Raw genomic sequence first — 13,808 nt, forward strand, 5'->3', positions numbered from 1 at the left:
AAGTTAACTAAAACTAACGAAAGATAGTAATGAAAAAATAGGAAAATTAATTCAAAATGTAACCATTTTTACCATTATTCAAATCATTTATTTTTGTGAATGATAGTAAAATGATCACCAGAAATTTCATACTACAAATATTTACAAAATAATATTAACAGATCATCGTATATATGTTTTAAATAGAGTCATGATAATGGATTTTGCTACAAAAAATAGAAAAAAATATAATTTGGGAAAATAAAAATAAAGTAAAAAAATCGAAACCGTCGACATCCAAAAAAGACGAGAGAGGGTGTAATGAAATTACGCGAATATATATATAAATAATATTACCATCACTTCGCTTTCCAGCCCCTTCTCTCTCATCTCTCTCTTTTTCTCTCTCTCTCTCTCCATATTTGTCGTCAGTATCACACCGCCGGCAAGACAAGAAACACGAGTTCGAAACATCGCCGGAGATCACAAACGGAAAGCACCACCGGATCGAAGCAGTTAATTAGTTTCACGGAGTAGAGAAGAAAACAGCTGAGCTGAGCTGAGCTGAGGGGAGAAAGAAGAAGGAACAGAAAAGTCGGTTTTTATGATGTCGAAACGGAGTCGTTTTGGTTTCTCCGATCAACGGTACTCACTGCTCAACTCTTTACTTGAGTAGGTTCTGCCGTCTTAGAGCTTCCAACAGGAGAGAGAAGGAAGGAAGTGTCGAGCGTGTGTGTGTGTTGTGTGTGATGGGTAAAGTCGCGGTGGCGTTTGCGGCGGCGGCGGCTGTTATAGTGTCTTGCTCGGTGGCGGCGGTGATGGTGGGGAGGAGAGTCAAGAGCCGGAGGAAATGGAGGGGAGTGGTGGAGATTCTGAAGGAGCTGGAGGAAGCTTGCGATACTCCGGTGGGGAGGTTGAGGCAAGTGGTGGATGCGGTGGCGGTTGAGATGCACGCTGGTTTGGCTTCTGAAGGTGGCTCTAAGCTTAAAATGCTTCTCACTTTCGTCCATCATTTGCCCATTGGGTAAACCCTTTCTTCCTTCCTTACTTCTTTCGAATTGATTCTTTAAAGGTTATCGACTTTGTTCCTCACTCTTTAAGATTCTGAGATAAGGAACTCATTTATTGGTCCTGGTCGCTATAAAAGAAGTGTCTTTGGGTAGCATTTTCTCGCTGTAGGCACATAGATCATTTGATTCTGTTTCCTTTTGTATGTGAAGATTACGTATACTACTATAAAAAGCTTTCAACGAGTTCTCCTTTTTCTCGTTCTCTTATCTCTTACCTTTACTTTGGTATCTTGTTCCTATCCACTAGATTGCTAACTACTGTTCTATCACTATCTTTATCTTATCTTCATGAGTGCAATGAAGAGGCTATAGACTCGGCATTCATTCTTATAACATGTTGCGTTTGTGTGTATAATTTGCAGGACGGAGAAAGGAACTTATTATGCACTTCACCTCGGAGGCACTTACTTTAGGATTTTAAGGGTCCTTCTAGGTGGTGAAAGGTCATATCTCGATGTTCAAGATGTTGAACGACACCCCATACCTTCTCATTTGATGAATAGCACCAGCGAGGTGGTGACTCTTCACTTCTTTTTATTTCTCACTGGTCCTTGCTTTTATATATAATGCATGATGCTTAATTTAGGTTCTCATGAGTGTAGGTTCTTTTCAACTTTCTCGCCTTTTCCCTGGAAAGGTTTATCGAAAAAGAAGGAAACGGGTCCAGTAGTTCACAAAGGGAACTTGCATTTACGTTTTCCTTCCCTGTCAAGCATTCTTCTATATCTTCAGGAGCTCTAATCAAATGGACCAAAGGTTTTGAGATTAGTGAAATGGTTAGTAAAAATGATTAACTTTAATTACTTGGCTTGGTTTTCAGATACTGTTTAACATTAGCTGTGTTATTGCTTTGTGATCATGTAACCGATCTAGTGGTAGTTAATTTGTGAGTTTTAACATTATGCAAAGTCAAGGTTATTTTATAATGTGACATGCTAATCCTAATTATTATTATTAGGTTGGGAAAGACGTAGCTGAATGTCTACAAGGAGCGCTGAACAGAAGAAGCCTAGATATGCATGTTGCAGCTCTTGTAAGTTTTGCTTTGTCGCCGGAACATAATAATTTTGTTGGGTAAATTCGGCTCCAATTTTATTCATCATTCTACCCCTTTTCCGACAAACATTTTGACGGCTTTATCTGAACCAAAAAAATATATATTTATCTACCAGAAAAACCTCATGAAATGATGCTTAGTTGTGAATGAAGTTTGTCTTCTTTCCTGAGCAGGTGAATGATACTGTCGGAGCCCTGTCACTTGGATATTATCATGATCCAGATACAGTTGTTGCGGTTGTATTTGGAACAGGTAGTAATGCATGTTACTTGGAACGAACCGATGCCATAATCAAGTCTCAGGGTCTGCTTACCACTTCTGGAAGCATGGTACTAAAAAAATCTTTTCATTAGTCTATTCTGAGAAACCATCTTTAGATCCTAGAAGAAATGTTTTCTTTCATTCTTATGTTTCAGGTAGTCAATATGGAGTGGGGGAATTTTTGGTCCTCACACCTGCCAAGAACTTCATATGACATTGACTTGGATGCTGAGAGTTCAAATCCAAATGATATGGTGATCTTTTCCTTAACATTTTCTTTTATCCATTTGGTAATAATACATTAAAGTTTCTAACTAATAAAGTGATGAATGAGCAATTAAGATCTTTGGGATTGTTGTTTATATATAGGGATTTGAGAAGATGATAGGAGGACTGTATCTGGGTGACATTGTTCGAAGAGTAATCCTTCGCATGTCACAAGTCTCCGACATCTTTGGAACCACCTTGTCCATGTTATCTGAGCCTTACGTTCTAAGGTACTTAAACTTATTGAATTAACGTGGACACGCTTTGATCTTCCTCTGCATAAACTATCTATGTAATAATGTTTGTTTTTTACATGTCTACTTCAATCACTCAGAACAAATTCAGTCTCGGCCATGCATGAAGATGACACACCTGAGTTGCAAGAAGTAGCAAGAATCTTGAAAGACTTGGGGGTAACTTAAAATCTCACTATTACAGTAACTTGTGATTGGAACTTGAAAATGTTACATGGTGGACTTGAGGAAGCATCACTTTCATTTAAAATGAACAAACAGGTATCAGATGTACCGTTGAAGGTGAGGAAACTCGTGGTAAAGATATGTGACGTGGTGACACGAAGAGCAGGGAGGCTAGCAGCAGCGGGCATTGCAGGAATCTTGAAGAAGATAGGTAGAGATGGTAGCGGAGGAATCACGAGTGTGAGAAGCAGAAGCGAAACCCAGATGCAGAAAAGAACAGTTGTTGCAGTAGAAGGAGGTCTGTACATGAACTACACCATGTTTAGAGAATACATGGAAGAAGCCTTGGTGGAGATATTAGGAGAAGAAGTGAGCCAATACGTGGTCGTTAAAGCCATGGAAGATGGTTCTAGCATTGGCTCTGCTCTTCTCGTTGCCTCTTTACAGTCATGAATCATCATCATCTTCGTTCGTATGAATGTTTACATAATTGGTTATGTGCGTCTATGTCAGTGTGTGTATATATACATTTATTCAATATTTGTTTGTTAATTATTATTGTTATATAGACGCATATGCACAAGTTTGTGTAAATGTGTAGGAATGTTATTTATGTATTCTTTGTTATCTAAGAAAATCTATCTTATTAAAACAGAAACATTACAACTTTTTCTAGGTGGATTTTAAAGTTGGACTTTATGTAATTAATGCTATATTAATCTACTTATTATTAGACATACTTTATTATAAATAACTAATATCAACCATTACCATAGTTTTTCACTTCTTACCTTATTATTATATCTATTACGCATGTTTCTTTATATTGCATATATTTTACTATAAGCTAGATGTATCCACTAGCATATTATACTATAAGATAGATTATTAATATTACATCTACTAACATATAATACTATACGACAGATTACTAATAATACAATATATTATCTGTATTCATTAACTTGCATCTATCAATATTAACAATACTATGAAGACGACTTAACTCTATACTTTGAACCTATAAACCATGATATACTAATTTATAACAAAAATGATATTACTGTTACAAATTAGTTTTAATATAAATCTTCAAAAAACTATAACTTTCAACTAATTAAATTTAATCAGCAATTTGTTATATAAGATAAATTTAATCAAGACCCAATTTTTTTTTTTTTTCATGTTCAGAAAAAAAGAAACCTACAAATATATATCATTAAGTTAGCCAAAAATCTTCCGAATAAATAGTAAATCTCACCAACCCAAAAAATGAATTAAAAATATAACAAAAGATATTATGTTTGAAATTTAACTCACTGGATCGGGTATAAATATGTTCATTTCAGGTATGAGTTCTTCGAGTTCTCAACATTTAGATCTAAGTAGGTATTTGATTTTTTTTTGTCCGGAGCGATTTTTTTTTGTTCCGGATCATTCTAACTTTTTTATATTATAAATCTTAAATAATACTAGTTATTAACCCGCCCAACCGGGCGGGTATTTATTTTATGTTTTTAATTTTTTATTTATAAATCATATATTTGTAATATTTAAACATAAATTTAGATTGAAAATTAACATTTGTAGTTATAATAAAAAATTAAAAGTTTAAAAAAATATTTTGATATAAATTTTAAATTTCTAATTAAAATAATATAGAGATGGGTCATAATTTTTTCCAATTCCAAAATCTTAGCATTATTAATAAAAAATAAAATAATTTATAAATAAATAAATATATAAACATATTTGAAATTAAAATAAATTTGTTAAAAAAAAAATCTTACGCCATTGTTGTTTATTTCTATAGTTTGACCCGTGGCCGTATAAATATTTGCTTTCTTTTTCTTTGTTCTAATGATAATATCTATATATATATATATATACATATATATATATATATATGTAAATTAATATGTATTACATAACTGTTAGTATAACATTTTAAAACAAAAAATTTATTTATTACTTTAAATAATTATATTATGTGATTTTAATCGTCTATTATATCACAGTGTATCATATAAAAATCTAATATTTATAACTAATTGGACTTATATTATAAAAGTATTATACTAACAATTTATAAATAAAATATTTTATATTTTATTTATATGATATATAAATTGATTTTGATGTGTGATTTTTATTTTATTATTTTTATTAATAAATATTGAAAAATATTTAATGTCAACAAAAAATCTATAAGGAAATTTATTTTGGTTAAGATTCATTCTATTAAAGAAATCTATTATTTAAATTAGGAAAAGACATTAAATACTTAAATCTATCATTTAAATAAGGAAAAGACAAAATTCTCTACTATCTTTGTTACCAAACAAAATTTAATTTTTTAAAGACTCCTATCCCTATTACCAAACAAAAGCTTAAAGTACTTCTACTTTAATAAGATAGATACAACATGTATATAAAATATGTGAATCAAAAGATATATCCGCGCAGGCGCGCGGGTCATGATCTAGTGATAATGTAAAGGTGATGATGATAAATGAAATTTCATGCTGACCAAAAAAATTGGAATTTCCAATAGTACTCTATGTTTCATTAATTAGAATTTTGATTTATTAATTTCATAAGAGATAAACAGAAGCACCTTTTCATCCACACTTAAAAGAATGTCAGGCCAAGGAATTTGGTATCAGGAAAAACTTTACCAGTTTTTAAGCCATGAGTATGATATATTCTAGATGTTAATTACAAAGCAATATTTGACCACAAGCTATGAAAAATTGCAAATAAGATTACACCATGTCAAACAAGTGTATTCATAGTGATCAAACCATCTCAGAATTGCTCACTCCAAAACATACAAACAAAAAGGCAAAACACCAAACCTAGTGTGGAAACAACATGAAAGTTAGTATCATGATCATCTCCCCTATATGAAACCTTCACTCTCAACATCTTTAAACTAGCATCTTCTGCTATGAACTAGTCTACGTCCACTTGGTATGGGCCTTTGGCTGCGCTTAGCAGGCTTATAGATAAAGGGTGAAACCGTCATTTAACGCCGTCGATTATTATATGTTAACGAAAGAATAATAAAAAAAAAAGGGACGAAGACAAACAAAACACATCATGGTCGTCGTCGTCAATCGTCATCTCCCATTTCCTCATCCTCCTCCACCTCTCGCCTTAAGGCCAAAACCGAAGCACACTTTCGTTTGTCTTTCTCAGTCTTCTAGAGAATCATCAGCAGTGATGATACCAAAAACAACAGTGACAAGAAAGCTTCAGGTTGTGACACCTGTCCCATCCGACATCGACATTGCAAACTCCGTCGAGCCTCAACACATCTCCGAGATCGCCAAATCTCTCAACCTCAGCCCTCTTCACTACGATCTCTACGGCAAATACAAAGCAAAGGTCCTTCCTTTATTATCCATCCCCTTCTTCCCTCTCTGCTTTTCCCCCGACATAACTCAACCCGTTTTACGTTAGGTTTTGTTGTCTGCATTCGATGACCTCCAAGACCGAGAAGACGGCTACTACGTCGTCGTCGGAGGGATCACTCCAACTCCTCTCGGAGAAGGCAAGTCCACCACCACCGTAGGTCTCTGCCAAGCCTTGGGAGCTTACTTGAACAAAAAGGTCGTTACTTGTCTTCGCCAACCGTCTCAAGGACCGACCTTTGGCATCAAAGGAGGTGCGGCTGGTGGTGGGTACAGCCAGGTGATTCCCATGGATGAGTTCAACCTCCATCTCACCGGAGACATCCACGCCATCACTGCTTCCAACAACCTCTTAGCTGCTGCCATAGACGCTCGGATGTTCCACGAGGCTTCTCAATCAGACAAGGCTCTCTTCAACAGGCTGTGTCCTGTCGATAAAGAAGGGAAGCGTTGTTTCAGCGACGTTATGTTCAGGCGTTTGAGGAAGCTTGGGGTTTTCAAGACTTGTCCTGAGGAGCTTACTCCCGAGGAGGTTAAGAGGTTTGTTAGGCTTGATATTGATCCTGGTTCTGTTACTTGGAGGAGGGTGATGGATGTTAACGACCGGTTCTTGAGGAAGATCACTGTTGGTCAGGGGTCTGAGGAGAGAGGGATGAGTAGAGAGACAGGGTTTGATATTGCTGTTGCTAGTGAGATCATGGCTGTTTTGGCTTTGACGACTTCTCTCGGTGATATGAGAGAGAGGCTTGGTAAGATGGTGATTGGTAACAGCAGGGGCGGGGAGCCGGTTACGGCTGATGATCTCGGTGTTGGTGGAGCCTTGGCTGTTCTGATGAAAGACGCTATTCACCCTACGCTCATGCAGACGCTCGAAGGGACGCCTGTGCTAGTCCACGCTGGTCCTTTTGCTAACATAGCTCATGGGAACTCGTCTATCGTTGCGGATAAAATCGCTTTGAAGCTGGTGGGACGTGGCGGGTTCGTGGTGACCGAAGCTGGTTTTGGCTCTGACATTGGAACGGAGAAGTTCATGAATATCAAGTGCCGTTACAGCGGGCTGAGGCCTCAGTGTGCGGTTGTTGTGGCGACTGTTAGGGCCTTGAAAATGCATGGTGGTGGGCCTGGCGTTGTTGCCGGGAGGCCTCTTGATCACGCCTATGTGAGCGAGAATGTTTCCTTGGTGGAAGCTGGATGTGTGAATCTAGTTAAGCATATATCTAACATGAAGGCGTATGGTGTGAATGTGGTTGTTGCTGTGAATGTGTTCTCAACGGATACCGAAGCAGAACTAGATGCGGTAAGGAAGTTTTCGATGGATGCTGGTGCTTTTGATGCTGTGATTTGTTCCCACCATGCTCATGGTGGCAAAGGAGCGGTAAAGAAAAAATCTTCTCTCTTCTTAAACTTTTAGCACCTTCTTATATCTTGTAAATGTTGTTTGAAGGTGGATCTTGGCATTGCGGTTGAGAAAGCTTGTCAAAACAATACACAACCACTTAGGTTTCTTTACCCATTGGACAGTAGCATCAAAGATAAAATTGAGGCCATTGCCAAGTCCTACGGAGCCAGCGGTGTTGAATACTCAGACCAGGTGACTGAGTGTAGTCCAAACATTGGTTATTCTTTCTTCTTCTAGAAGTTAATATATGTTTATGAATGTGAATGCAGGCTGAGAAACAGATTGAGATGTATACTCAGCAAGGCTTCTCCAACCTTCCTATATGCATGTCGAAAACACAGTACTCATTCTCAGATGATGCATCAAAGAAAGGAGCACCTTCGGGGTTTGTGTTGCCGATAAGAGATGTAAGAGGGAGTATTGGAGCTGGATTCATATATCCTTTGGTTGGTACAATAAGTACTATGCCTGGACTTCCCACTAGACCTTGCTTCTATGAAATTGACATTGACACCGTCACTGGAAAAGTTCGTGGCCTTTCTTAATTTAGTGTGATTCTTTCAAAGCTAGAAGAGGCATTATTTGTTCACCATTATTTTGTTCCTTAATTCAACAATAAATAGGGATGATGATTGTATTACTTTAAACTTGTGTTGTTTTTTGGTTTTGAGATTAATAAGAAGAATGTATCATTCTGATTAATTTTTGAAAAGCTCACATCGTAAAATGTTACAGATAAAACAGTAGTTTATGAATCAGAAACAAATTAAATGACACAAACTGCTTCTTCTTGTTCATCAAAGGCAGGCATGTGGAGAGGTTTATGAATCAGAACAACTTGAAGAAGATATCATGCACTGGGAGGTTTGTAGAGCTTCTCAACCATCTTCCTATACTCTGTACAAGAAGAATACAAAAGAGACGTAAGAAACTTATAGTGGCAGAAGATGAATGTGAAATCATTATTTTTACCTTGTTGGTTGCTCCAGAGCTGCGCTGCTTGAGTGTTCAGTGGTGAGCTGATGTTGGGTTCTGAACAACAACGCAAAAAATTAATAAAATGGATTTTAAAAAGGAAATCAAATGCTACGTACGGGGAATAATAATAATAATAAATTACCTCCCAAAAGGCTCTGAATGGATAGTAGGATTGTCCTCACATCATAAGCAGAAGACCATTTATCCTGCTCAAAAAAAGAAGATGATTTAAGAGATTGGTTACTTGTCTGATTTTGTGGAAGGAAGGAAGGTACATTTTTTCTTTTCTGACCTGGAGAATGTCCAAGCAGATGTTGCCATAGAGATCAACATTGGGGTGGAAGCAACAAGTGTGGAACTTGATCTTTGGAGGTTTGAAAGGATAGTCATTGGAGAAAGAGAGTGAGAGTCTGTACTCAGTTCCTTCAAAGACAGTATCTTTGCTTCCTGTTATTGTCCCTTTCCAACACAAGATGTTGTCTTCCTCTGGGAATGCCGATATTCCCGGGTCACCGCCCATCTGAAAAAAGCATCCGATATGAGCATCTTATTAACTATTTGGTTCAAGATTTTATTATTTACCAAAAAGATGATAACTTACCATCAAGCCCATTAGCTCAGATTGCAGCCTGCATTAAGTGAAAGAGATTCAAAGTGTATAGATTCTCTAAGAAGCATTACAACAAACAGTTTGTGTGCAAAGATGCATACATGACAAGTCTCCGATTGGGAAAAGAAGAAACCTTTTGAGAACAGATTGGCTGTCAACAGTCTTAGTCGGAGGCGCAGATTGCTTTGACCCGTTTGACGCCGGAGGATCCGCCGGAGTGTTTCCTTGGTACCCATTTACGGCAGCCATCACTTTCGTTTTCTTTTACTCAGGAGGAGAGCCAAGATCCTTCTTCTTTCGAGCGAAGGAAGAGTCTCTTGAGGTTTATAAAACCGCGTCTGGCTATGACGAAACGGCGTCGATTTTGAAAGATTAAAGGAAGCCTTTAATTTGAAAGAGAATCTAATCTTTTGAACGTTGGAAAATAGTCACGTGAATCTTTAGATGCATAGACCATCTTTATCAGTATATTTCAATGCATCTTAACCATTATAATAAAGAGAAATTGCCAAAAATATCATTTTCATAGTACCACTTTTCATGTTTACACTAACCACTTTTACCACTACTTTTAATGAAAGATTTAGATTTAAAGGTTTAGGATTTAGGGTTAAGATTTGATGTTTTAGGGTTTAAGGTATATAGTTTAGGGTTTAGAGTTGAGGATTTAGGGTTTAGAGTTGAGGATTTAGGGTTTATAGTTTAAACTTTAGGGTTTAGGGTTTAGGATATTGAATTTAGGGTATATAGTTTAGGGTTTAGGGTTTAGAGTTGAAGATTTTGGGTTTAGGGTTTAGAATTGGAGGTTTATGATTTAGAATATGGGATTAGAATTTTGAAAAGCATATAAAAACAAAGATATAAGAGTTTTTACCATTTTAATAAATAAGGTATTTTTGAAAATGTGTCTTTAGTGGTGGTAAAGATGAATAATGGTACCTTGAAAGTGGTATTTTTGAAAATTCCTCTATAATAAAAGAAAAAAATTGAAAAAATGATGAGAGATGTATATATAAAGTATTAGAGAAAAGTGTTTTGGCTAGATTCTTCCTCTTATCCCACTACTAATTATTACTAAACTTTACCTCTTATATTATTTTATTAATTTTTACACCTAAACTATATCGTATTGTGTAATATATTTTTTGTAACAAGGAAGATTTGTTGCAGATATTAGATTACCAATGATCATACTGACATTTCCTCAAAAAGAATATTATATTTTTATTTGTGGAACTCTATGCACATTATTTGAAAATTGATTTGTCATCACTATATTAATTTTTTTGACATTTTTAATTTTGAAAAAAATGATCATATGATATACCAACAATGATAACATGATTTAAAATTTATTGTGACATTTACATTTACATTTAATAAGATAATAACTACAGCTCACTATTAATATAACAATAAATAATACAATAATAGAAATAAAATATAGTAATATTAATTTTACAATATTGTTTAATTATATTTTGTAGTTTATAATTTTTTATTACTAAAAAAATTCTTCAAAATTTATGCAGCTTTTAAAAATTATAATTTTCTAATCTCAAATACCATTAATTTCTTTCCAATATCTTCAAATTATATAAATATTATTTAGTTTTACGTTATAATTGTATACCTAAAAATTATCTATATATATTGAATTTTATAGAATTTGATTTAATGTATTTACACAAAAGAAATCAATAAATATCTTTCCAAATTTTATAATTTTAAATATATACATATATATATATATATATTGAATTTTTATTTTGTCTTAATTTTTACATATAATTAAAATTTAAAATTAAACATTGTAAACAAATAATAAAATTATAATTTTTAAATATAACAGAACATTTAAAACTTTTGTTTTTGCACACTGTAATCACATATAACAAAAGTGATTTGCCATATATCATCATTACAATAATTTTGAAAGAAAAATAATTATATCTCATACTTATAATGATGGCATGGTCTAAAGATAATTCTGATACATACATTTACATTTAATATTGATTTATATTTTCGGTATTTTTAAAATATGGTAATAACTCATAGATCATCATTAATATAATAGCATAAATATAATAGAATAATATTTAAAATTTTCAAATTATTATTTACTTTAGTTTTTGTAATTAAAATATTGGAAATTTTTTGAAAATTCTAATACTAAAACAATTCTTCAAAATTTTATATAGTTTTTTAAAAAATTGTAATCTTCTAATCCCAATACCATTATTTACTTTTTAATATCTACAAGCTTTAGAAATATTTTTATTTTATGTTTTGATATTTATATACCTAACAGAAATTTCTCTTAATTTATAGAATTTTATATAATATATTTTAACCAAAAGAAATAGATCGAAAATCCCCTAGACATTGTTTAATAAGTGATATGTCATTTGTTATCTTCATTTGATTTTGAAAGAAAAATGATGAGATAGCATACTAACAACGATGATGTGGCTTAAAGTTAATTGTAATATCTATATTTATATTTAATGTTTATTTATATTTTTATTATTATAATAATAGTAGAGATATAAATATAATACTCTATTCGTTCTAACATAGATGATGTTTTGAAAAGTTTGGATGTTTTAAAGTATATGATGTTTGATAATTTTATATTGACTTTAATTTTGTTGTAAATCGTGTGAACCAATGATGTTTTATAAGATGATTGGTTGAATTAGTTTTAATTTATATTTTAATGTTACTTTTTGGAAGAAAATGTATTTCATAATTGTTGTGCTTTCAAACATCAAGTACAAAAGAGGGTGTAATCAAGTATTTTGTAATTATATAATTTTATTACTAAAACAATTATTCAAAATTTTATGTAGTTTTTTAAAAAACTTCTAATTTCTTTTTAACATCTAAAGATTTTAGAAATATTTTTTTTTTACATTTTGATAATTGTATACCTAACAATTTTTTCTCTTTATTTTATAGAATTTGATTTAATGTATTTGCCCCAAAAAATCAATTAAATATCTTTCCAAAATGATAATTTTAGTATATACATATATTAACAACGATGACATGATTTGAGGTTACTTGTGATATAAAAATATATTGAGATTTTATTTTAGATTATTCTAATGTGATCCAATTTGAGTTGTTGTGAGTTACATCTCTTGTTTCGAATTTGTCACTTTTTTTAATTTCTCACATTTATTTGCTACAAAAACTATAGATCGTTTGTTTATAGCATGGAAACAAACTGTTTCATTTGTTTGAATTTATTAGTAATAAGATTTCTTAAATTTTGGTAGACTGAGAACATATATTATTTTTTATCTTATTTTTTTTCTAAAAAAATCAATTTGTTTTTATACATTCTTTTAGAATTCTTGTTTTCGACGATGCAAAAAAGAAGAAGAAGTCATTCTCTTATAACAAAAAGTTATTTTAAGTTAGGTAGGTAGCATGCAAACCTAATACCAATCGTTGCTATTTAGGAATATATATATATATATAATATATATATATATATATATATATATATATTATTAAAGTAGAATCCTATTTTAAAAGTTTAGGATCATGTTGCTGTATTTCAATATATTTACAAGTCTTTCCCATTGACATTTAATTTAAACTAAAAATAAAATATTTTTTTTTGAATGAATGTCAAATTAATTCAAACAAAAAAAACCTTTTTACATCATGTGTTACTTGTATTTTATGTTTTTTGCTGAAATTTAAAGTTTACATATGAAAACTCATCGGTATGAGAATCATGTTTCCATGGCCTTCACATACGACGGTGCCCCAAGCTGTTGCATGCTAGACAGCCGGTTCCTGACCTGTTGGTCAACTAAAAATAAAATATTCTCTATAACTATGGTAACTAATAATTTCTATATTTTGTGAATGATAGTAATTTTAATTTTATGTAGATTATACTTTTCATTTAATTTGGATATTATTTTTCCATCTATAATATTATTTTAATATCGGATATAAATATATACATGCAAATTAAAAAATATTGTTATGTCATTTTTTTTACATAATAATGATATGCCAATTTTGCGTGTTCATTTTTTTAAAAATTATCTTAAAATTAAGTTTTAGATCTAAACATAATTAAAACTACAAACTTATCATAGCTTATTAGTAATCAGAAAAAGAAAATAATATTTTCATATCAATAATAAAGTTTCCTATCCCCTAGACTATATTTGAGAAGTGATTTTGCCACATGTCTTCTCTACAATCATTCTCACAAAAATAATATGACATGGCTACTATAATTGATGACATGGCTTATAGTTTAATATGACATGGACAATTACATATAATGTTAATTTATATTTTTGGTAAGCTTTTTAAAA

At 32.5% G+C, this 13,808-nt stretch overlaps 3 protein-coding genes across 3 annotated transcripts; 2 read left to right on the top strand and 1 right to left on the bottom strand.

Annotated features, from left to right (window-relative positions):
* The first annotated feature begins 367 nt into the window (after positions 1–367).
* On the top strand, positions 368–3,722 carry LOC108856432 (hexokinase-3). Its single transcript, XM_018630226.2, has 9 exons — positions 368–1,003; positions 1,412–1,562; positions 1,652–1,825; positions 2,008–2,082; positions 2,280–2,435; positions 2,523–2,621; positions 2,737–2,864; positions 2,969–3,047; positions 3,150–3,722. The coding sequence occupies exons 1-9, from the start codon at positions 729–731 to the stop codon at positions 3,504–3,506; spliced, it is 1,494 nt and encodes a 497-aa protein (XP_018485728.1). The 5' UTR covers positions 368–728; the 3' UTR covers positions 3,507–3,722.
* A 2,398-nt stretch (positions 3,723–6,120) lies between these two features.
* On the top strand, positions 6,121–8,572 carry LOC108834678 (formate--tetrahydrofolate ligase). The gene is made up of 4 exons (XM_018608005.2): positions 6,121–6,443; positions 6,519–7,844; positions 7,914–8,060; positions 8,138–8,572. The coding sequence occupies exons 1-4, from the start codon at positions 6,156–6,158 to the stop codon at positions 8,411–8,413; spliced, it is 2,037 nt and encodes a 678-aa protein (XP_018463507.1). The 5' UTR covers positions 6,121–6,155; the 3' UTR covers positions 8,414–8,572.
* On the bottom strand, positions 8,545–9,824 carry LOC108834679 (ubiquitin-conjugating enzyme E2 20). Its single transcript, XM_018608006.2, has 6 exons — positions 9,590–9,824; positions 9,448–9,475; positions 9,139–9,366; positions 8,989–9,052; positions 8,841–8,900; positions 8,545–8,765 (listed from the first exon to the last, which is right to left on the bottom strand). Exons 1-6 carry the CDS (start codon positions 9,703–9,705, stop codon positions 8,719–8,721), a joined length of 543 nt encoding a protein of 180 aa, XP_018463508.1. The 5' UTR covers positions 9,706–9,824; the 3' UTR covers positions 8,545–8,718.
* Between the last annotated feature and the right edge of the window lie 3,984 nt (positions 9,825–13,808).

Source organism: Raphanus sativus, chromosome 5 (genome assembly GCF_000801105.2).
Source record: "Raphanus sativus cultivar WK10039 chromosome 5, ASM80110v3, whole genome shotgun sequence".
In the NCBI taxonomy this organism is placed as follows: Eukaryota; Viridiplantae; Streptophyta; class Magnoliopsida; order Brassicales; family Brassicaceae; genus Raphanus; species Raphanus sativus.